Source organism: Anthonomus grandis, chromosome 4 (genome assembly GCF_022605725.1).
Source record: "Anthonomus grandis grandis chromosome 4, icAntGran1.3, whole genome shotgun sequence".
In the NCBI taxonomy this organism is placed as follows: Eukaryota; Metazoa; Arthropoda; class Insecta; order Coleoptera; family Curculionidae; genus Anthonomus; species Anthonomus grandis.
The window spans coordinates 7346817-7373043 of NC_065549.1; the positions used below are offsets into that span (position 1 = coordinate 7346817).

The 26227-nt window shown below is 32.6% G+C and overlaps 1 protein-coding gene across 1 annotated transcript in view; it reads right to left on the reverse strand.

Moving 5' to 3' along the window:
- Positions 1–1455: 1455 nt before the first annotated feature.
- The window catches only part of LOC126735052 (ATP-binding cassette subfamily C member 4-like), a 44965-nt gene continuing 20193 nt past the window's right edge, over positions 1456–26227 (reverse strand). The window contains exons 12-18 of the mRNA XM_050438934.1: positions 24943–25118; positions 24447–24668; positions 16974–17421; positions 16732–16912; positions 14216–14645; positions 9257–9748; positions 1456–2283 (exon numbers count right to left, since the gene is read on the reverse strand). Coding sequence (XP_050294891.1) covers positions 2211–2283; positions 9257–9748; positions 14216–14645; positions 16732–16912; positions 16974–17421; positions 24447–24668; positions 24943–25118 — 2022 coding nt within the window. The 3' untranslated portion in view covers positions 1456–2210. The remainder of the gene's footprint in view (positions 2284–9256; positions 9749–14215; positions 14646–16731; positions 16913–16973; positions 17422–24446; positions 24669–24942; positions 25119–26227) is intronic.

The following is a 26227-nucleotide window of genomic DNA, read 5'->3' on the forward strand; positions in this document are numbered from 1 at the left end:
CACTATTAATTTTCGCAAAACGATTTTTTGGACAATTTATTTTTTTATGTCCACTTTCATTACAATTAAAACATAGTATTTTTGAACCACCAGATCGTTGTTTAAGAGTGCTTTTATCTGGTTCTTTTGATGCATAATCGTTACCGCGTAAAAATGTGAATAACTGATCTAAACACTTATAATTATTGCTAAAAGCTAATTGTTTAATTACTGGGTTAACTATACCACTAGCTATGATATTAACTTTGTCACATTCCGGAATGTCCCATGAAAGTTTATTTATTAATAATAATTTTTGTTCAAAAAATTCTATTAAGTTCTTGCTAACAAAACTTACAAATGTTGCTGCATTTTTAAATACTACTATGCTTTGCGGATCAATATCGTACACTTCACGAAAACGTTTTTTAAAATCGTTAAAAGATATTCCGGCAAAACTAGAGTTTAAAAACCAATCACGAGCACGCCCACTTAAATTATTTGTTACGTTTCTCATTAAAGTAACATCGTCCCAACGACAAAAATATGCTTTTTGTTCGAAAAGTCTAAGCCATTTATTGGCGGAAATGTTATGGGCCGGATCAAATGGTGGAATTTCTTCCCAGGTAAAAGAATACTGTTCATCGCTTACCTTATTGGTTTGTTTTTCTTTTAATGCTTTCACTTCATTTACCAAAACCTTTATTTGATCCTGTAAGGACAAGCTCTCCACCACTTCGACAACTTCCACAGATTGATTTTGTGAAGGGAATGGAGGTGTGCAACTCCTTTCCAACATCGTGGCTGAACTTCACAATCACTACACCACAACAATAAAAATCTTTTGATTAGTACTTATGCACACCACTCACACACAGGAGCGTCCCGACGTCAACGTCACGAACAAATTAAATTTTTAAACGCTTTTCAGTCTTATTTCAAAATTTTAAAAATAAAATTCAAATCCCCTCTTCTGATGACTCAATAATACACGGATGTGCTTTTTAAGACTCGTCTATTAAAACTAAAACTCAATATATTTTCTTAGCCTGTTTCTAAACAAAATCATAGAACTAAAAGTCTTTCATCATCACATCAATACGATTCCATGAAACCCATCTTAAGTACCGAAATTAATAACCAGCCTAACTTTCAATAAATATCGGGTTACCACTTGAGTACCGTGGGTCGGTGTCGGGCCATATTTTACTTTGCCTGACATACTCATAGCCAAAAAAATTCCCTGGAAGACCAAAAATTACCTCAACTGTACACGTGCTAAAGTAAATAAAAACAAGTTCAATTGACCGGATAAATATCTGGAAAGGACTATAAATTACCTCAACTGCCTGGAATAAACAGAAAATTAGTAATAGTTCAATTGCCTAAAAAATTCCCTGGAAGACCAAAAATTAACTCAACTATACACGTGCTAAATTAAATAAAAGTGAATGGAAAATAAAAACAACTCTCCTGGAAAATATATATGTTTTATATTTAGCGCAGGTGTCTTACAATGCAAAACTATTATCTGTAAATAAATATTAAAAAAAAAAATGAGGTTACACTTAATACTTACTGAAAACCAAATAAAAAATATACCAAGATATTTCGAGAGTATATCTACTTACATAAAAATTGACCTACTTAACCTAAAAAGACATAAAGTATAGTATAGTATTACATTAAATTAATCCCAAGTTATGAGACACTAAAATTGGTTAATAATAAAGAAAGTATTTGCCTTAAGGAGCACCTAAGAAGTTCCTGCTTAGATAGAAGTAAATAATTATATTTAAGTACTGACCACAAAATATGGTAGAAAGTGGTTCGATATTCGAGCGAATTTACATAGCAAAAGCGTAAATATTTACTTTAATCATAATACTTTACGTGTTAATATGGCACCACGTGAATATAATCATAGATACTGACATTAAATAGTGATAAAAAATACTAAGAAAACGTGTTGGTTTTTCATACAAAAAAATATTTGTATAGATATGCATATAAGGCAATAAATTGCGTATTCGCGCCTTAATACCAATTAAATACAATAAGCAATAGATACGTTAAAATAAAATCTATATTTGGAATAGCTTCCAACGACCCTGATAATGAAATAAATAATTATTATAAAAACGTTAGTGTATATATAAAGTTTGGTCTGCGCTGTAGGACAACCTTAATATTACATCACATTTTTTCTTTGTTTTTATGGTACAGTCCAACTATTGATCCTTTTTTTCGGTTGTATTGCCGTTTTGTACTATCAGCTCGGTGGTTTCTTCTTCTTTTGTAACACTGTAAAAAATTTTGAAGAAATTAATGGTTCTGTAGGGTTTTTAAAAATTAAATAAAAGTTTATTTTAATTTAAAAAATCATAATTTGTTTGTAGTTTAAAACGATGCTTACTTATTAAATTTAAAAATATACACACACCAAAATAAATTGTGTCTAATATTTGTTTAACATTGTTTATCCCATTCATAAATTTTTAGTTATTCTTGTTAATATGAAATAAATAATTAAAATTTTTTCAAGATGTCTTATTTGGGAAACTGAAAAATGTATTCAGTGGGTTAAACGTAACAAATCAATATGTAAAGAAAATTTCTTGAAACGACAAAAATCATTCATACATTTGATAATGCGACATAAAGCAAAGAGTTTCTTGTTTCCGTACACTCTACACCAAGTCCTATAATTTTCTAACCTGTTTCAATTTTTCACATCTCTTAATTGATCAATTTTCAATAATAATATTTATATTTTAGGTGACTTTAACATGCCAGGTTATATTGATTTTATAAATTTCAATACTGAAGAAAAGCGTTCTATGATTCTGTAGGTCGTTCTTTAAACATAATTCAAATTAACAATTTCTCATATTCTCATTGAATACTGCACTGTTAAAAAATCACTTGGCCTACTATTATCTAGAGATGACCATCATCCGGCCCTTAAAATTTTTTCAAGATCTTTATTGGTAATTAATGAGATATTACTGAAGTAACAAGGTGGTGGCATTACTTCCATTCAATACATTATTTGTTCAAATATCAAATAATGTTTATAACTCCTGCTTATTACTTGGTTGGATGTCTAGAATCTATTGTACAACTAAAAACTGTGGTTAGCAAAATCAAAAAAGCATAGATTTTCCAACCTATTGAAAGACTTCTCAAGTTTTGAGAAATGAGTACAATTAACAGGCAATCAAGTTAAATAAAAACAACAAATTCTGACAAAATGTAGAATGGTTCTTGAGTATCTTCAGATCACTTTGAAACAAATAATTTTAGTCCTAATAATGTGCTATTATAATCAGCTTTACCATCTTTAAACCTACCTAGTAAGTATCAATATACAAATGCAATGTCACAAACAGGTTTGGTCAAATAATTTTTTTTTATGCCTTGCAGAACCTTTGCCAAATGTTAAATTTGGAATAAACGTAGGTAATACAGGTGAAAGCAAGGATAAAACGAAAACACTCTACAGAAACCTCTGGAAATGCTACTCCAGAGCCAAATGGATGTCAAACTGTAGAAAAAAGAGAAATTTAAGTCCCATTAGAGAAGGATAGTTTATCTATGACACTTCTAAGTTTAAATGATTTTTTTCTGGGTATTATGTTCAAGAATATATCAATACATTTAAAAATATTTCTGTTTAAAGTTATTCATTTTTTAGGATCCTTCTGGATTATTAAATACGGTTGACGTCAACCGGTCAGTACAGTGGACACCAAAAGCTAAGAATCTTTATTTGACCGCCCAACATTAAAAAAGCGCACAGCTAATCTGACCTAAGCCTTTACCCGCATTTATAAATCACTCTTAGTAAAAAATCTTTTCACCTCTAAACATTAAGTATCGGCTAACTTGCGAGCCGAGCGAGGATGGTGATTTAGAAATATTTTTGACGGTTCAGAGACTGGTTTTTGCAAGTAAGTAATTTTTTAAAGAAAAACATCCAACTTTATATTGCATACTAATATTTTGCAGGGCTTACCTGAGGAGGAGAAAACTAATGGCGAAGACATAGAATTCATACAAATTCCTGAAGACTTGCCCTTTAAGCAGAAAGTCTTAAAATACGTATATGGATTTTTAACGAAAACATTCAAAGAGTAAAATACCTGATTGTTTTTGGTCAAAGATATATTTATTAAGGGAGAAAGAGGGTGATAATGTGGATGATAAAATAACTTTGAAGAGAGAATATTGTTCGAATTATTGACCCAATTATTTATCGGCGTAATTTGAAGAGACCAGAAGAAATAAATGCAAGCTAAGCAATCGAAAGGTCCGCGGCGAGACACTCGGTTTAGTTTTATTTCTTTTTCTAAGAACTGTTGTGTATGCAAAGGGGGATCGCGGTCGATTTTGTCACGTAGAACCAACCGTTTTTGTGGTTGTGTTTAATATTTTATATAGTCAGTATAAATTATTAGACCTTAAGGCTAAACGGAGCGCTGGGTTCTTTTTAATTAAATGACGTAAAATTGGTCAGAACTTTTTTGATTTAAGACACCTAACGCAATACTACAAGTGGCACACAAGTGGTTGCGTCAAAGTGCGTCTTACGCGCAAAACAAATATGACACTCAAAAAAACAGGCTTTATTATGTAAATAAGTATTTTTTAATGAAAATAGGAAAAGCCTACTAAATTATTAAATTTGTTCTAAATAAGGACCTACAGAAAAAAGGTATTTTAATTTTTTTATTAAAACAGCTTCAAAAAAAAGTTGCTGCTCACAAATACTATTATACATTACTCTATATTTATATTTTTAATATTAATGCCTTTAACTACATAAAAGAATTAAATAATATTTCAAAAGGGAAAATTTTAAAACCTTTACCAAACAATAGTCCTATTTATTTTCAGAATGCTAAACAAATGCAAATAAAGCGTTTTAATTATAAAAAGTTAAATAAACGATGATGATCCCTTATAGTATAATTCCTATTGTTTCATTTAAACTAACCGAAAACAAGCAGCAATAAAATTACCGTTATCGCCAAAGAAAAATACTGCTGCATGTGCGAAAACTCTTTTAGTATTTATACCTTGCCAATAGAGGCCGCCTTAATTTGGATCAACTAAACACGGAGAGTGGCCATTCTAGTTAACCCCCCTATATACAGTGTGTTCATTTAACTTCGCACCATATGGAAATGGTATGTTCTATTTGTCACAATTAAACGAAGAGCTTTGATGTTTCTGTTTGCCCTGAAGAAGGCCTAATATAGGCCGTAACGTTGGCCAATTTTTTTAAATAAATAAATTTGTCTTTATTTGGTATCAAATGCACATTACATTACATTTGCCCAAAAAGGCGAAGATTAGCTAAAACTACAATTAAACAAACTAAAAACAAAACTAAAGGCAATTAAAGGAAAAAATTTGAAAAGCTTGGATTTTATTTGACCATTTATCCAAACAGACCCTTAAAAATTAAAAAAATGGGCTGGGTCATTAAAACAACACACAAAATTATAAAACGTGAAGCAGCTGAAATATTTAATAATAAACATCCAGCGAAAAATATACACCATATGTACATCAATCAAAGGAGAACAACACAAAGTCTCGGTCTAAAATATAGGTATTTCAGTTTACGAGTTAACTACATTAAGTGACCTATAATGTTGTTTAATCTCTTCCTTGATCCACGTCGTTTTTGCTAACTTCAGAGCTTTTTCGGATGCTGTTGTTTGTGTGGTGCACTTGATATTAATGAATTTAGGTGTTAGTTTCTGAGAAAGGCATCGTTGTAGGAACCATATTTCCAGGCAGAGGTTCTTTCTTGTAATCAAGTTTGATCTGTACATCCGGACGAGTTTGGCCTGACTGGCATTTTCAAATTGAAAGAAGTCGTCCATATTCTCAAAGAGACCCTGATATAAATAAATCAAAGGAGAACAACACAAATTGATTGACCGAGACTTTGTGTTGTTCTCCTTTGATTTATTTATATCAGGGTCTCTTTGAGAATATGGACGACTTCTTTCAATATGTACATCAGTAATGAGAATGTTGGAAAAATTCAAATCACCTCGAGATGTTAATAATAAATGCAGCAACAAGCGTCAAAAAACAGTTACAACTGATGATGAAGATGAAGTTACAGTAGTGGCCATAATTATAGCAACAAGTACATTTTTCCTTCAAATTATATGATGTGGTAGATTAGAAAAAAAACTAGTATATATTATGATGTATTTTTTACAAAGATTTTTATTTATGTTTATTTTTTTGTTACTTTATAAAAGAAATAAAAAATGGGAATTTTTTTTAGGAAACGGGTTGGACAAAATTATAGCAACACATTTTAGAAAAATCAATTTATTTATTCTCCAAAGTCAAAATAAGATTACAATACAATAATATTCTTCAGTATTTAGTATAGTACCCTTTAGCCCTTATAACAGCAATGCATCTTTTTGGCATGGATAAAATAAGTTTGTTTATAACATCATGATCGATTGACAACCAAGTATCCTGAAGAGCTTCGAAAAGTTCTCCACCATTTTTGAAATTCCTGGTTCTACACCTGTTATCCACAATTTCCCAAAGATTTTCTATTGGATTTAAATCCGGAGATTCGGAGGGCCACTTCATAACATTAATTTTTTCATCATGGAGAAACTCTTTTATTAGCCTTGAAGAATGTTTTGGATCATTGTCATGTTGAAATTGATATAACAGCGGCATATTTTCTTCAGAATAGGGTAACATAACATTCTTTAATATATCCTTGTACATAAATCGATCCATAATCCCTTCTATTCTGTGAAAAGGTCCCATACCATACCCCGAAAAACAGCCCCACACTAAAACTAAACTACCACCATGCTTAACTGTAGGAGAAGTGTACCGAGGATTAAATCTTTTGCCTACAGGACGTCGAACGTATGCAGCACCATCACTTTTAAATAAATTGAATTTTGATTCATCGCTAAAAATAACTCTGCGCCACTGATCAATAGTCCAGCCCTGGTGTTCTCGAGCAAATTCAAGTCGGGCCTTCACGTTCTTCTTGGAAAGAAGAGGCTTTTTTGCTGGTCTGCGTCCAAACAACTTATTTTCAAATAGACGCCGCCTTATGTATGGATCGTTCACTAAGATCGGAACACCCACTGCCATCCAAAAGCCCTTTAATTTTTGAAGAGGACAAAAATGGGTTTTGCCTGGAAATCCGAACAATCATTTTGTCACTTTTTTTTAAAGTTTTCCGGGGACGTCCCGAATTTTTTTTGGGTACTACCAGCCCTGTGTTATTGTATCTTTCCACTATACGTGATACAACTGATCTGTGAAGAGCAAAATTTTTTGCAATGGATGACTGTTTGATGCCTGACTTATACTGATTAATTATAAGTTGCCTCACTTCAACAGACACGGTTTTACCACGACTCATACTGTTATTTAAATAAGTTAATAACTACCAAGAAATCACAATATAAATTGTTTCAATATTGCACTTCAACAGATTGAAAGAGCACTAAATTTCAAATGTTGCTATAATTATGACCAGGTGAAATATTTGCAATGACAAACATTTATTGTCAGCAAAAAAACAGGTAGGCTTTTTTTTATTTGAATGAGAAAATTTGTTTAAATATTAAGAGGCCATCTAAACCAGTCGCGTGTTTTTACGATTAAAACACACATATAATAGTTATTATTAAATATTAGTAAAATTCAGATTTGTTGCTATAATTTTGGCCACTACTGTATATGTAATGTATCTGCAGTGGAAAACCCTAAAGCGTCTCTGCGAAAAAGGACATCTTCGCTTCCAGATAAACTTGGTAAATCCACAATATCAATCATTGTTAAAGAGAACAAGTTTAATCCATATAAACCACAAAATATCGCTTTAAAACCTGGAGACTACGATAGACGGCTAGAATTTTGCTCTCTTATCCAAGGAGAATTATCGAAGAAGATGGTCTTTTTGGCTAGAAAAATAATTTGTTCTGTCTAAGCTACCGTTCGTCTAATGGAACAGTGTCTTCGCAAAATTCTCAATGGTGGACTGACTCCTATCCTCACTTTACGAATAAAACTCGCGATCCATATTATTTTAAAATTAACGTTTGGTGCGGCTTTTAAAGGATTAAATAATTGTCCCTTTTTTTTCGACAATCTATGACTTCTCAACGATATTTAAATTTTTTACAAAATCAGTTGCAAGATTTTCTTCATGACCTTCCAAGACATAAACGACAACAGGTATGGTACCAGCAGGACGGCACAACATGTCATAATACAATGGAAGTAAGGCGATACTTTGAAAATATCTTTAATAGAAGGTTAATTCATAGATATTCCGATATTTTTTGGCTAGCTAGGTCACCAGATTTAACCTCATTAGATTTTTTCTTATGGGGTTACTTAAAATAACAGGTCTATCAACACAGGTCATTCACAAACATAGAACATTTGGAAACAATTATAACTCCGAATATAATCAGAAATATATCGAGGGAGTTTTTTTCTAAAACGGAAACCTGGATTGTAAGAGAAGGCAGATACGTTAAATATTGAATTGATAATTAACTTACAAGCTTGTGAGGCAATTAACATTATTAGCACTGTATACAATGTAATTATTGTGAAATAAATAACTTGGTATTTATCAATTATTTTAATGCAGCATAGAGGTTAAGAGACGTGAAGTTTATCAAATAAGGAGATAACTGATTAAAGTTTTTGATTCTGTCAAAAATAAAGGTACTTTATTCTTGAGCAAAATTCATAATTTCTGATATACCTCGTATATCAGAAAAAAATAATATCTAATGGTTGCATGTTAGGTTCTGGACCAAACAGAACTTTTTATAAAGAGGAGAATATATATTAAGAATATATGTAAAAAAATATATTCTTTCTCTCTAATATTTATAGAGAGAAAGAATGTTTTTTTTTTAAATTAATAATAAAAAAGTTTACCATATGGTGCGAACTTGTGGACACACTGTATTCTAGGCGCCAGACTAAGGAAGCTTACTTTATGAATGCGCCCTACTAACAAAGACCTGAATATTTTGCTTCAATAAACAAGAACATATTGTCCGATTCTCTAATAACTTAAAATTTTTTTGGTTAAACATATAATTAAACAAAAAATGTTCTAGCAAGACAAATTTAATTTAACAATTATTTTATGGTTAATATTACTACGAAGGTAGATTTAGGCATCTTTATATGCTCCTTTTGATTAATTGCTCCTATTGATGTAAGTTCGAAAACTCACCCATCCGACTGTTTCATCCTCTCATAAGCTTCCCTAGCGATCTCCTTCAACTTCCCTTCCATAACCGGTCCAGTTTGCGCGACCATTTTAGCAAAATAACCGTTAGGGTTCTCCAAAAGTTCGTGCGGGGGAGCAAACTCAACCGCTTTACCCGCGTCCATCACCAACACCTTATCGTAGTCCGCGATAGTGTTCAACCTATGGGCGATCGTGATCACCGTGCAGTCTTTGAAAGCTTCCCGGATCGTTTTCTGGATGAGCGAGTCCGTTTGTCTGTCCACGTTGGCCGTCGCCTCGTCCATCACCAGGACTTTATTGTTACGGACTATGGCACGTGCGAGACATATGAGTTGTCTCTGGCCGGCACTGAAGTTTCCCCCGCCCTCGCTTACCGGTGTGTCTAAACTGACGCCGTTTTGTTTTAGCTCGACACGTTCCAAGGCTTTCCATAGTTGTTCGTCTGAGCATTTTTCGAATGGGTCCAAGTTGTATCTAGAATAAAAGATTCAATTGTGAAAGATGCTAGAGCAACGGGAACTGAGCTGTACCACTTAAGATGGATACAAGCCAATATCTTGGTTGTTTGTTGAGCGATCTTTTTTATTTTGGGAGGCTGCACGAGAGGCCTAAGGCGCACATTTTGTCCAGGGTAAGAAATGCGATACCTCACACACGTACTTTTTAATGAGGTTTATAATTTTTCGATTCAAAGGTAAACTACCTTTAGGACACTATTTATTACAAATCGGTTTGATTATATTGAATCCTCCTTACCCAAGATACTTAAGCTGTAATTTTAATAAAATTATCGATTAATTAATAATCGATTTAAATTTCAGATGGCTTTCTTAGTTTTCAATTCTTCTAATGTTCGTGGACGGGTTAAATTTTATTTTTGATAGAACCGTACAGAAAAAAATCCAGCATCATGCTACAAAAGTATTATTTGGTCGCAGATATAGAAAGTAAATGTGTGGTGTGGTATTTTAAAAGACCGTATTATTGGACCCTTCTTTTTCAGTACGACTTTAAACGGAACGAGATTTTTGGTTTTCTGCAAAATGAATTTCGGTTCGGCTGTTCATTAAATCCAAAAATGTCTCCATTCTCTATTCTCTCATCCATTATTCTCTAAGAGACCAACATACAAAATTGACGAAAAACAAAAAAAAGCACAAAGTCACGGTCTCACAACATGTATTACATGTTTACTTCGTTTATGCTGTTCATTATTTGACGTTAACTTGTATATTTAGCTAGATCGGTTGCAATAGTCCATTTGTACCAAAGGGCTCTAAGAAATAAGTCCCCCTTAAGAAAGATAAATTTACGAAAAATGCATTAAAAATTATAGCATAAAATTATAAATTACTTCAAAAATGTGTCATGAAAAGTCTTCATATTCATGGAATTAAATGAAAAATTCCTCCGAATACCTGGAATAGAATAAGACACATTTCAATTCAAAGAAAAACAGTGAAATGGCTTCAAATGTCTGGAATACAATAGGATTTTTTTTTAGTAATTAAACCGACAATTTCTCCCAAAGTGTGTAACATCGAAAAAATTTCTTCAAATACTTAAATGGCTCCAAATAGCTAATATATAATAAGCAGAATTTAAATTCCAAAAAGCACCATAAAATGGCTCTCAGATGCCTTGAATTAAAAAGGGTACATAATGACATTTTATAAGATATTAAACGGAATGTATTACTGTCCTAATATTTCTCCAAATTTTTCGCACTTTTCATCTTTCTGCAAACACCAGATTTACCATAATTGCTTCAATAAAGATCCTATAATAGTAAATATTTCACTTAAATTGTAACTTTTGAAAGAGTAATTTTATGTAAAAACTAAAAAAAAAACCTTTTTAGTAGAGCATTAAATTCCCTTTGAGAACCTACATTATTCTTTTCTATACATTTATTTGTTCATTAGTTCCAAAATTCCACAATAAAAGAGATAAATCTAACATTTAAATATACTTACAACAGAAATATCGTCATGTAAGTATATTTAAATGTTTAATTTTAATTATAACTCTCAATTTTTTTTTTGATAATTTGTTATCTCTGTGTTTTAAACAATTAAAGTTGTCATTGAAGAGTGTAAGATTTTACTTATAATATACTTATTTAGTTTGCTTTTAATGTATTTTTAGTGTATTTTAATTGGTGATAATAATTTTTTTGACCACTGTATAACATACCGTTTTAACTTGTCTATGTGTGCTTTTACTATACATACAGATATAATCATTTAAACCTCGTCTATAGGAAATAGTCTATGAGCGTAAGCGAGAGGGGACATATGGAGTCCGCATGAGACAGACAGAGGGCACAATACATCCCATTTCCAAATTAATACGTTTGGCAACACTGATATTTCTGCCGCACGGCTCTCTGCTCGTTCATCGAAAAACGAGACAATTCTTATCCCCACCACACTGCACCGCCAATATAAGATTGCATTTTAAAGTAAACGTTTAACGTTATTTTTATTCCTAGCTTCCTGCTTAATCAGCAAAGATCAAATTTAAAACCGCTTGCTACTTTCTTGTTAAAATGTGTTATCTTAAAGAAAAAAAGCAAATTAGAAAGTGGTATTATGCCGGCAGTTCTGTCGATGAAATATCAGGCAGAATTGCATTCACGTTCGAAAATCGGCCCATTCCCGTACGCCGCACAATTTTCGCAATTATCCATAGGTTTGAGACCTTTGGGTGCTTGCAAAATTGCAGGAAATGCTACGCAAATGAGCAAGCACCTATTGTTAGACCGCTAGGCGAAAAAGGGGAGCTTCGAGAGGTTAATCTTTGTGCTGTTGATGAAATGAACTTTCCTTGCAATACTACAACCATTGCCAAAGAAACGGGTATTTAGTATTTAAGGGTTAGAAGAATTTTAAAAAGAAATAAATACAAGTGCTATAAGTGGCAAAAAACCCAAGAAATTTTCCCACAGGACCATGAGAGACGGATGGAATTTTGCCATGAAGTATTGGAAAGGGCAAATCGGGACGAAATTTTTATTAGTAACATTTTGTTTTCAGATGAGTCCCCTTACTTTACTTGTGGTAAATATAATCCGTCTATTACAGTGGGTTATTCGAGGGAAAATAAGCACATAAGCATACCAACACGTACACAATACCCTCAAAAGGTTAATGTATGGGCTGGCATTTTAGGTGATTCGATTATAGGCCCTTTTTTTATCAATGGAATACCATAATCTTTTGAGGGATGAAGTTCTTCCTGCTATTCGAGGGCTCAATATCAATTTAGAACAAGTTTGGTTTCAACAGGATGGTTGTCCCGCTCATAACGCATTAGTGGTACGTCAATTTCTCGAAACGTCTTTCCCTGATCGAACAATCAGTGGAAACGGTACTATTAAATGGCCCGCCAGAAGCCCCGATTTAGCCCCCAATGATTTTTTTCTTTGGTGATACAAATGTACTAAAAGAATAAATTTATAGGCACGAAAATGAACGGGCTACTAATTTAGAAGAGCTTAGTGTTAAAATTAGGCGAGCATTTATTAGTATCTCCATTGAAATGTTGTCGAACACGAGAAGGTCGTTTTATGATCGATTGACGCACTGCACTGCTAAAAAGGGCGGCCTTTTTGAACCTATGATAATTTTAATTTTTATTTAATATTATCAAATTACCTTAATTTTGAATTAATTTTTTTATTTCCTGTCCAATATTTAGTTAATTTATGTTTACAACATTATTGCAGTCGGTTTTTAGTTTATTTTCTGCTGTTAGGACAGGCAGTAGCAAAGACTCAAACGAAACAATTTTTTTTTTTAATTTGCCACAGAGCAGTTCATTCCCGCTTAGACGCCTTTAAAAATACTGAATGTTTCCGTTTCGGGCTTCGGCGGGGTCCGCTGCTTGTCCGAGTATGTTGTCACAACGTTGCTAGACCTACCGAGATATATAATTCCTATAGGCGAAGTTAGAATGATCATAAAATTTTGTGAAATTTACCAAGATAAAAAAATCTCTACTTACTGAAAATGTTTTAAGTAGCTTTTACACAGGGTGTTACAAAATTCGGCGCAAATATTTTAAAAGCGTATTGTTGGAGTTAAAATAAGACTTTTTTTCCCTATAAACATATATCTTAAAATGCACCCTCTCAGAGCTACAGCCCGCGCAAATTGCACGAAGAAAATCGATTATTTGAAACACTGACTATAGTTATACGTCAGATCTTTTGTAAAATTGCAAGTCCTAACTGTTTTGGGTCCTCTTGACATTTTTCGTCCCGAAAATCATCTTAACCCAATTTTAGACAACAGTCACAGCTCACTTCGTTTTTTCTAATTTAATAGATTAGTCGGGTTTAATAATGCTCCCTTTCGTTTATCAGCGATTTTCTCAAAAACCTGCAATTTTCCAAAAGATTTGACGTATCATTGTAGTTAGTTTCAAATAATCGATTTTCTTCAAGTAATTTGCGCAGGCTGTAGCTCTGAGAAGGTGCATTTTAAAATACATGTTTATAGGGAAAAAAGTCTTATTTTAACTTGAACAATACGCTCTTAAAACATTTGCACCGAATTTTGTAACACCCTGTATATTAAGCTTGTTATATTAATTAGTTTTTCTTAAAAATCAATGAATGTCCACCCACAAGTTCTATGAATTTACTGTGCACCTATTTTGATATCTTTTGAATTACAATAATAAACTTGTTTGAAATAAATATTTTTTTATATGATCTTGGACCTACTTAATCTGCACTCTTTAAAAGTTCTATTCCGTACACTTTAAGATATTATTGCTGATTTGTTATTGAATTGCCGATCATTTCTTTGAAATTTTATCAGATTTCATATACATTCAAGCCCCTGGTGTATTATAAATGCTACAACAAAACCAATCTAATCTTGAATTCCTTAAAGAAAGTCTTAAATCTTTTTTTCTCTCTCCTTTTCTTACCTTAAAGTAGCAGAAAACAATATAGGCACTTGCGGAATAATTGAGATGGCAGTTCTAAGGATCCTCAATCCCACTTTGGCGGTGTCTATCCCGTCTATTGCGACCACCCCGTCAACTTGAGCCAGCCGGAATAAAGTCGCGACCAGTGACGACTTACCAGCTCCGGTCCTGCCTACCACGCCGATCTTCTCACCCGGTTTGAATTCCACATTTAAATCTCTTATGGAGGGCGGACTCTCGCTCGAGTAACGCAAGAAGGCGTGCGTGAACGTTACTCGGCCCTTTTGGGGCCAATCGAGGGGCGGCCTATCGCCCGGCAAAGGTTCCCACGGCCCCTCGTAGTCCAGTTTCGTGTATTGTAACACGCGTTCTACGCTCGTCATCGTTGAGGAAACTTCGGCCGATTGACGGACTCCGTATTGTAACATACCTGTGTAAGAAATGGCGTTTTATTTTAGTTTTTTTAGGAGATATTGGGAATAAAAGCATACTTTTTTACAAGCAAGAAAATAAAAAAAACGTAAGTTCAAGAAAATACAAATGAAAGAAAACCTAAATTTTACTCTTCTCAAGCACTTTTTTTCTGAAAGCAGTGCCCTAATGATAACCAAATATACAGGTTGTAGACTTAAGTTGGCAACACATGGGTTTTTTATTATTTCATTCACGAAAAAAGTTATTCTTTATAAAAAGTTATGCGAAACCTAAAATGCAATAATCAATTGTCAAACTTTATGAGTCGAATATGAGGTTTGTCAAAAAATGTGAGTTTTCCTCAAGAGTAAATTACTTTTATTTTTGGCAATAGCGAAAACTGTTGTTTAGAACTAAAAACTACATTCAAATATGCAATTATATCCTGCTACTTACAATTTTATCCCTATTTACAATGCTACAAACAAGGCAAATGTACATTGACAACAAATGACTTGTTTATAGCAAGCAATGTTTCTCTATTAGTTGTATTTAGTATTTGACCAAAAGTATTTATATAATTTAGTAGAAATATCAGCAATATTAATCACTCAAGATAAAATTGAAATTGTGTTAATTTGCTATCATTCTATTCGTTTTTCTATTGTGGTTTATCCAATCAGGTACGACGACACTCATTTCATAATAATTCTTCGCCTATTATTAAACTGCGTCCAGGATATAGGTCTTAGGAGAGCCAAAATCTGGACTTTTGCGGACATGTCTCTGTCTCAGTTCTTTAATATCTTCAGTATCATTCTAGAATTGTGTTTTTCTATTGTGGTTTTTCCAATCACGTTTGACGACACTCAGTTTATAATAATTCTTCGCCTATTATTAAACTGCGTCCAGGATATAGGTCTTAGGAGAGCCAAAATCTGGACTTTTGCGGACATATCCCTGTCTCAGTTCTTTAATATCTTCGGTTTCATTCTAGAATTGTGTTTTTCTATTGTGGTTTATCCAATCACGTACGACGACACTCATTTTATAATAATTCTTCGCTTATTATTAAACTGCGTCCAGGATATAGGTCTTAGGAGAGCCAAAATCTGGACTTTTGCGGACATGTCTCTGTCTCAGTTCTTTAATATCTTCAGTATCATTCTAGAATTGTGTTTTTCTATTGTGGTTTATCCAATCACGTACGACGACACTCATTTTATAATAATTCTTTGCTTATTGTTAAACTGCATACAGGATATAGGTCTTAGGAGAGCCAAAATCTGGACTTTTTCGGACATATCCCTGTCTCAGTTCTTTAATATTTTCGGTATCATTCTAGAATTGTGTTTTTCTATTGTGGTTTATCCAATCACGTATGACGACACTCCGACAATTCTTCGCTTATTATTAAACTGCGTCCAGGATATAGGTCTTAGGAAAGCCAAAATCTGGAGTTTTGCAGACATATTCCTGTCTCAGTTCTTTGATATATTCGGTATCATACTAAAATTGTGTTTTTCTATTGTAATTTATCCAATCACGTAGGAAGACAGTCATTTTATAATAATTCTGCTCTTATTTTTAAACTGCGTCCATAATATAAGTCTTAGGAGAGCCAAATTCTGGACTTTTGCGGACATATCTTTGTCTCAGTTCTTTAATAACTTCAGTATCATTCTGAAATTCTATTTTTTTTTCTATTGTACTATCGTTTTTAACTCTTTTTCTACATAAACTGAAGTGCTAATTGTTCTCAATGCACTGGTATTCATTATATTATTGAACTGTTAATTCCAAGAATGTTAGCCATTTCACAACATGATTGCAACAAATCTAAAGTACCATGACCAATGGTTTGAAATAGATTTTAAAATGTTTGCATTTAGTAGTGTATTAATAGGACATCAGATAAACTCACTAAACCGAAAATAGACACTTCGAACTTTCAATTATCATCAATATTTAAGTCAATTTCTCATAAATTAGTATGCTTTTATTAATTTTCCCAACGCTATCAATAAAATAAGAATCAAATCCCTAGAATAGCCCTCAGCTCAATAAATTTTCTTTTCTTAAAAGTCAAAAGTTTGTCTTACCAGTTAACGCTAAAGTTTGCGAAATAACCAGACCAACATCGGCAGCTTTCAGCTCCTCATTGCCAACCAATAGAAACTGGAAAGTAGTAAAGGCCAAAAATATCGTACTTATCACATCCAAGTAAAACCCTAAAGATTCACTGGTAGCACCGAACAAAAACCACGTACCGGTATGCTGATCCTAAAAAAAAAACCCAGGCAATCGGTGCAGAAACATGGAGAAATTCAACGTCAAAACTCACCTGTAGCGTGTCAAATTCCTTCACAATCAAACTTTGCGCCTTAAAAGCCCTAATGGTGGGCAAACCGTATAAACTGGCGGACACGTGAGAAAACACCGGAGCCCTAGTGGCCCCCTCTAACCTCTTGATGTCCTGTCCGGACTTTAAATAAATCACCCGGGCGTACCAGAAGATGCTTCCCAATATAACCGCCGGTATTATCATGTAGGGACTTTTGATGAACACCATGGCCAATATGCCCACCATAATGAAGAATATTTGTAACGTTTCCAATACGACTTTCGGTAAAACTTCGTCCACCGCTCCCATATCTTTGGAGAACCGATTTAAGATTCTACCGGAGGGGTTTGTGTCGAAGAATTTCATGGGGGCCTTGAGGATGCAGTTGAACATCTTGTTGTGTAGCGCTTTGGAGGCGTTCATGCACACTTTCATGAATAAACTTGACCTAATAGAGATTTAACATTATTATTAAGTTTTTTTTTAAGGTAAAAGGTGTTTCAGAATAAAGTGCGAATCCTTAAGTAATTTCAAAGGAAAGAACACTTTTTAACTTTTGAACTACAGTCATTAAAGTTTAAATTGTTCTTTATATTACAAATTATAATGATTTAGAGTGAAATGAAACTCGTTCTGAATAAGGGAGGCTACTTACATGTATTTCAGATCATAAAAAATAAGAAGCCAATACTTGCGACGCTTAATATATCGTTACATCGATTTGTCTAAAATTAAATCCCGTATTTTGAAAATTTAACATTTGACATTAATCTTCACGAGCCATTAATTATATCACATTTATTATCAAAATTTCAAGAATTAAAATTATTCTTGAGCAGCCAATCGACTTACAATTTTATTACGTGTTCAACTTAAGTACGTAATTATTATGGACCAATGGGTGTATCCCTGTTTATATGTTTTTATTACTATTAGTGATATCAATTTTCAATTTCAATTTTTCTTTCTATTCTGCTATGTAAAATGATTTTCCTTACATTTGTTAGAAAAGGTTAAGTAGATTAGCATTTGGCTTATCTTGGCCTATTATTATACAGGGTGATTTTTAAGTTGATACTTAACTGTGTATAGAACTCGGTAAAATGTACATTTTTTTCAAATAACTTTTCGATAAATTCAAAAACAAGGGACATACAGAATAAAAAAAGTGAATATGGGTTTGTTTTTCATCGTCTGTATGTTTAGTTTTTGCTCGAATTTTTGTATTATCGATCACGCATTGCACCGATCAGTTAGTCTTTTGGTTTATTGTTGTTAATTTTAAATTTGCAAATCCTAAAAATGGCACATCGTTATAAAAACAATGAATTTGTGGATATGTTGCTTATTTATGGAGAGTGTCTTCAAAGTGCTGCTGCTGCTTCGGTATTATACGCAGACCGCTTTCCTTTGCGGAATCATCCTACACCCAGAAGTTTCATAAATCTTATTCAACGGGCTAGGGATACTGGCGATTTACGGGAACATCGTGGAGGGCATGCAGGAAGAGGAAGGAGACCTAAAAATGTTCATAGGGAAGAACAAATTTTAAATCTCATCGAAGAAGATCCAACAACAAGTACTCGAGTTGTTGCAGGGCAGGTCGGATTAAGTCAAACAAAAGTATGGACAACATTGCGCGAGAATCAATTTAATCCCTTTCACGTTCAACGTGTCCAAGCGCTACTGCCTGAAGACTTCCCCCGCAGAGTTCAGTTTTGTGAGTGGCTCCTACAACATCATGAAAATGATCAACATTTTTCGAACAAAATTTTAGCCATGGACGAGGCAACATTCATCCGAAACGGAATTAACAATTTTCGAAATACGCATGTTTGGTCTGTTGATAATCCCCATGCAATTCGCAGAACCAATTTTCAACACCGCTTTTCTGCTAATGTGTGGGCAGGAATTGTGAATGGGATACTTGTTGGACCATTTATCTTACCAGACCCACAACCTTCCTTATCTCTAGCCAGGAACATCATCACATCGGCAACATAGCGAGTCGATCGACGCCGCCATCTTGGAAACCCCATAACCCCATATATTAGGAGGTAATCGCAGCGGTTTCCGTGGGTGTTTACCTCGTTTCTCTCTTAAAATTCCGGATTTTTGTGCTTAAATTTAAATTACTAACGTTAACACTCAATTTTAAAAACCTACTCTAAATTCTAGTTATATTGTTTAATGTGGATTTTGCGTAGTTATTTAAATATTCGAACTTAAAAGTCGAACAAAATTTACCAGCCGGCTAGCTAAATGACGTTTTAAAAGTGGGTTTGTTATTATTGTGTGTTTCTTGGCTTTCTTGCTTAAAATGGTTTTGTGACTTGTATTTTGAACTTGTGGTAGTTCATTTATTTGGTTAGTCTGTGGATAATAATATATTGCTTTATAGCTTAATATACATAGGGAGAAATATGGAAAATTGGTGTAGGTATTTGTCTCCCTACTTGTAAACAATAGGTGGTAAGTAAGTAGTTTAAGTCAGGGTTAGGAGTTGTAGTAGCTGGTAGTAGGTAAGTTTATATAATATTTGTGTAATATTTGTACATTTTTAACATGCCAAGTCCATGCTGTGTCCCTGGATGCAAATCCAATTACAAAACTTCATTAGATGCAGGCGAGGGAGCTGAATTGGTGTTTGGTTTTCCTAAAGATGAGCAAATTAAACGTAAATGGCTGAAAGCAATTCTTAGAGACAACTGGACTCCTACTAAGCATTCTGTTGTTTGTGCTAAGCATTTTGCCCCCACTGACATCATTCGGGAGGATATTTATCTTTTGCCAAATGCCACAACAACAAAAATACCTACTAAAACTCGATTAGTTCCTTCAGCAGTTCCTCAAATTTTTCCAAATTTACCTGGATATCTTTCAAAAAAGGTTCCTCTCCCTCGAAAGAGTCCAGAAGAAAGAAATAAAGAACATGAACATCGTCTTGAACTCAACAATCTTGAATTTGAACAATCAGATCTTATTACAAATTTTCATATGATAATAAATAATTATCTTAAAAAAATTAATATTTCAGAGTTGTGGAATGTAAAAATAGTTGATAATTTAAAAATATGTTTTTACACCTTAAATTTGACTAATACTTGTTTAAATATCACTAATCAAGTCATAGTAGAGAGCGACATGAAAGTAAAAGTATTTATAAATAGGAATGAACTGACCCATATTGACCTGAAATGGATTTTACCTTTTGAATTGACACTAAATAGGTGGTCTCAGCTAGAGAATTTGTTGTCTAGATATAAATCTCCTAGCTGTGAACCATCAGCTCAAGAATCACTTAGCGATATTCTTAAAAAAAGCGTAAATTGCTTAAAGAGAGGCATTATTTTAATTAATAATAATTGCGATTTGGAATCAGCTTCGGAATTAGCAAATTGTTATAATAATGAGGACTCGAATGAGGACGTATCTGAGAAAACTAACAATCTTTGTAACAGGCTTTTACTTTTAATTGATCAAATAAATCTCCTGTCAAAGCATAAACGTTATTCACCATCAACCATTGTGATGTCTTTTATGTTATATACTTCCTCGCCTTGCACTATATGCTATGCTTGCTTGATATATATTGCTATATATGCTTTGATCTGCCCTGTACACTGGCTATTTTATGTTCAAAATCACCCAATCTCATACTTATTTATGTAAGTGTTTTTGACGACATTTTTGATGATACTTCCAATTACTTTCAATTTAAAAAAATCATTGTTTCACATTTATTATGTACCATAATATGTAATAATTCAGGCTTTGCATGTTAATTTACAATGTAACACTTTGTATCCACCATTTATTTACCATATGTAGAATTATTATTCGAAAAAAGCCAAAAAAAAATATTTGATCGATAATAAGTAAACATCCAGAGGTAAATATTTTTTTTGTTGTATAAATTGGGATATAATCTTGATATTATGAAAATAAAGTTAAAAAATCATATCAAATCTATTTTCCAATGAATAGCATAATGACTTCAACAAAACGGGCATTTCTGTTAGTAAAAAAACTTAAAATCATTGCCGAGTCCCGTAAAATACGGCTATTAAATCGATCCGGAAGCATAAGCGGTTTGCGGTGTTGCCTTGCGATGTTCGCGGCTAGAGTAAAGATGGCTGTGCCAGACCGTTTAAAGGGCGATGTTTATTTGGACTTTTTGCAAAATAATCTGCTTGTTCTGTTAGAAGATGTGCCACTGAATATCAGGCAAGCTATGTGGCTCCTGCAGGATGGAGCACCTGCCCATTTTAGACGAGAAGTGAGCGAATTTTTGGATATAAGTTACCCAAATCGGTGGATTGGCCGAAATGGACCAGTTGCATGGCCACCAAGGTCGCCAGACCTAAATCCATGTGACTTTTTTTTGTGGGGGTATATGAAAAGTTTAGTTTTCAAGACGCCTATCGACACATAAGAAGAACTAATAGCACGTATTGAGCAGGCTGCGGCAACAGTTAGACAAAAACCGATTTCTCTATTGGTTACGTCGAGTAAATCGTTGTGTTGAAGTTAATGGTGACAACTTTGAACAACTTATTTAAATTAGAGAGGATCGTATTGGACTCATTTTATAACATTTTGGCAATGCAATTTTTTTATTTTTCGGTTTTTTGAATAAAGTTATTTGAAAAAATGTTTATTTTATCGAGTTCTATACACAGTTAAAAAAAAAGTATCAACTTTAAAATCACCTTGTATATTACTATTTTTACATTATTAGAAAGTACAAATAAAGCCATTATTTATTTATTTATATTTATTTTATTTCTTGTTCCAACAATATTTCCAATATACCAATTGTCAGAAGAAACCCTTACCTAAATTTCACAAAAATATACATATTAACGAATGAAGTTTCTCTTCATGTTCCTCAAAAATTATTTTTTCAAACAATTTCTCATGTTTTCCAGATTTTTTGATCAATTTCTTATTCCTTCCAGGTATTTAAAACACATTTTAATATCTCGTTTAAGACATTTTTAAACATTTAAAGTAATCTTTCATTTCATTTGCAGCAATTTTCTCATTACATAATTTTCTATATCTTAATAATATTTCATGTGTCGTTCAGGAATTTCAACGGATTTCTCATTTTATCTTAGGCTTTTGAAATAAGTATTGAGGTCTTCCAGGGATTGAAACTAAGTTTTCTGGAATCATTTCACTTTTCAATTCTTCTACATGTTCTTTAAATCTGACATTAATTGATCTTCTTATTAGCCCTATGTATTTCTTGTCATAATCGTTACAATTAATCTCATAGATCCCAGACTTTCCATTGGTCTTTATTTTATCGTTTGGGATTCCTAGAAGATTTATTAACTTTGCCAAACTTTGATACACCTTTCTTAGACCAAACCCTATCAAAGCCTTTTGTTCAGTACAATGAAAGTTTGCTTAAATATGAGAAGAACTTAAAGAATGTTGGTTAGTGGTAAAACTGTTTTCTGATTTGAATTTAACTTTATATTAACAGTGTCATGTGGTTATAAAGTCAAAAAGATTGTAAAATAGTTTAAGTAAATTTGGTGGCAGCTGGTTTGCTGCTGTATTTGTGTACTCGTGAAAGTACGTTTTTTGGTAAAAATTCTCTTTTGCTATTATTTCCACTGAAGATTTTGGTGTAGGTATGCATGGGCTTGGTGAAGTCAAAAGTTTATACTGGATAAAGGATGGTGTACCATATTCCCTAAAACTTGCCCCAGCAACGAATACGTTTTTGTTATAGACTGACTGATTAAAATCCCTAATATGACAGACTAGAATTACCCCAAAAAGTAGGGTCATATCAGTTTGGTCTGTCATCAAGAGTAATGCAAAGTAACTTAATAGAATCACCAGTTCACAGTCATAGATTGGATAAAATGATTGTTTTCTGAGCATTGCTTAATTTATTAAAATTAAACCACTCTCCAGTTTATGTAATCCAGTAACAGGAGGCTTGAATTCATCCATTTTCACAAAGATACTGGTCATATGTGTTATAAAAAGCAACAACACAAAATCTACAGCATCACATAAACATTTAATGAAAAGACAAAGGTTACAGACCTACAATAATTACGATGATGTAACACGAAGAAATTCAACAAAAAACTTACTATAACATTCACAAAACACCTAACTTACAAATAAACAAAGCTTACTAGTGGTACTATCTATGTATAAAGTAATTTGATTGGTGAGTTAATTTCTTTATACATAGATAGTACCACTTTATTGTAAGCTTTGTTTATTTACATGTTAAGTTTTTTGTTAAATTTTTATATCTTCGTGTTAGATTATCATAATTATTGTAGGTCTGATGATGCCCTAGTCGGGCGAAACATGTAACCTTCGTCTTTTCATTAAATGTTTATGTGCTGCTGTAGATTCTGTGTTTTGTGTTGTTGCTTTTTATTGAACTTGTGTCGCCTGAATACACGATACAGGAATTGTAGCCAAAATAATAAGAGATCATTTATTTATAAAAATAAATAAGACAGAACCGAGGCTTTATCGGATTTCCCTAAATAGATTTCCTCTCTGGCCCACAACTTGTTCTATTCCCTGTTAAAAAAATATAGACTAATAAACTGCAATGGCAAGCCCTTAAAGTTATATAGTTGCTTCTTACGTTCAACACAGTCAAATGCCCTGCTAAGGTTACAGAGTGTTAGGTATATCCACCCACAAGTCCTATTATAGCCTGTGGATAGCAAAATGATCAGATCTGAATCCAAATGGATTGGCAAAAAAGAAATTTTGGATATTTCAGTTCAGTTTATTTACTTGCTGCATTGTATTTTTTAGATTTTTTATATTCAAATATTTGAATCAATTTATCTCTTATACTTTAAAACAACTAATTGTATCTAGGTCTATTTTTAAAATATTTTAATTACTTGATAACCACATAATATACGGCTATACTTCGGCGTGTTTCCAACACGTTTTGACATTGTTTTTACACACTAGTATCTACAATAAAAGTATTTTAAGCTAGTGAGTATTTTTTTTTTAATATTTAGTAGCAGGAAGAGTAGTGTAACATCTTTTTTTATTTATGATAATTGTGACGGTCTGTAATTCCCATTCATTCAAAAAGTATAGTAGCAACACACTTTGTTACATAAAGCTGATGTTTTTGATAATAGACATGGGGCTTTAATATGTTGTCCAAGTACAATATTTGAATCAATATTGTACAGCAAGATTTATAATCACGTAGTTTGTGTTATCAACACGGTTTTATAAATAGGAAATTAACAGTTACAAATTTGGCTACATTTTTGGGAGAGACAGGTATATAATATACATACAGAGTTTTTCAAAATAAAATTTAAAAAAAAACGCCTTTTTATTAAAACTTTAAAACCTTGTAACTCAAAAGTCACATAAAGATTTATCTGAAATTTTCTTTTGAAAATCACACCTTAAGGATAAGCTTTTTCTTATAAACAATATATTTACCTTGCAGTAGTTAAAATAATGGAAGAAAATATGAGGATAGTATAGATGTAAATATAGCTGGTGTTATCCAAACCGGTTGCATAAATAGGCTCGATGTTCAATGAGTTATTATAGACGCTATAAGTTGTGTTTTCGATTATTTCAGTTGTACTTGCTGAAGTAGAAGTGAAATTGGACGGGTTTGTGTGATTTTGTTGACGCTTGTTGTCTTCCTCGGTCGTCCTGAAAAGTAACAAGGACTTTAGAGTAAAAAAGGACAGAAATATGGACGTTATCAATTAGTGAATGTGTATTTTTCTGTTGGAAATACTTAACTATGAGTTTATATAATTTTGTTTCTATGTTAAAAAAATATAATTACATATTATTTAAAATACATTTCATCTTTAGATTTGATTTAGTAGAAGAGAATAAGTGATTCTCATGGTTAAGCTAGAAAAACTGGCTAATTGTCTAACAGGGCATTATTTCAATATAACTTCGTTGCTTAACTTACCAATAAGTGATCCACATGTCAGCGGCATTACACGAAACCTGAGCAATGATGAACAACAATATCAAAATGATCAACACACATATGGAAGAGCCCGACTTGTAATATTCAACGTAAGTCGAGGTCTTTAGTGCGCCTCTTTCTAACAGCTCGTCGGTTTCTTCCGGTTCATCCCAACTCTAAGAGAAGAAAAATAAATAGAGCAAGAAAATTAGTAATTGATCTTAATTCAGGATTTGTGTATAAATGAGACCTTGTATAGTTTACTCTGGTTGCAACTTAAAAGTGCAAATAAGAATGATATAGTCGATTTTCAAGGTCTACCTATAATATTAATACCAATAAATGCTTATTATATTTTACAATTTAGCAAACAGGCTACAATGAATAGAGGGACCTCTTAAGTTAAGTCAAGGATCTTTTTTTATAATTCCATGCAGTTGACGATGACAATCTTCTGATTCAACTGCCTGGAAGAATTTTTCTACTAGTTCAAGGAGTTGATTTGATTAAATAAATTAATATTAGGGTGATTTAACAAACACATTTACCTGTCCAGAAGATTATTAATTCCATAAGACGTTCTGTGTTAAATTTTGTTTTAATTCCAGGCAGTTGGCAAGGTCACTTAAATGAAACACATTTACCAGATATTAAATAACTACTTCTGTATATATGCGGTAATATATAAATTTATGCAAAAATTATTCACGAAGATTTAAACAATGAGACAAACACATTTTTTGTCGTCTCTCCTGTATACAGCTATTCTAAATAATTTTTTTAATTACATATACAATTAATAATTTGTATATTATAATGATTAACATTGAACACAACTTGTATGTGCAAATTAATTAAAATAGAATTATTATAAAACAAAAAAAAATATAAATATTATAATGTTAAATTATTGTAATTAACATATAAATTGAGGTATTAATTATTATAAGTTGAAAAAGTAGTCCATTCTTGCAGTGGAGTTAATATGTCAATAGGTACTACTTCGGTCATCCTCCACTAAATTTATTTAAAAATTATTAATCCGACATGTTTCGGACATATAACATGTCCATCATCAAGGATACTACAAAAAAACCAAGGATCTTCTATAATTTATATTTTATAAGTTTCCATGGTTTTTTTACATAAGATTTTGATGGTAGATTTGTAGTAAAAATTCCTTTACGTGACACAACACTTCTAAACTTAATGATTCTAAGCAATATGCATTGGATAGGATTGGATTTTCGGCATTGGAAAAAAATTAAAAATGTAGAGTTGAAAA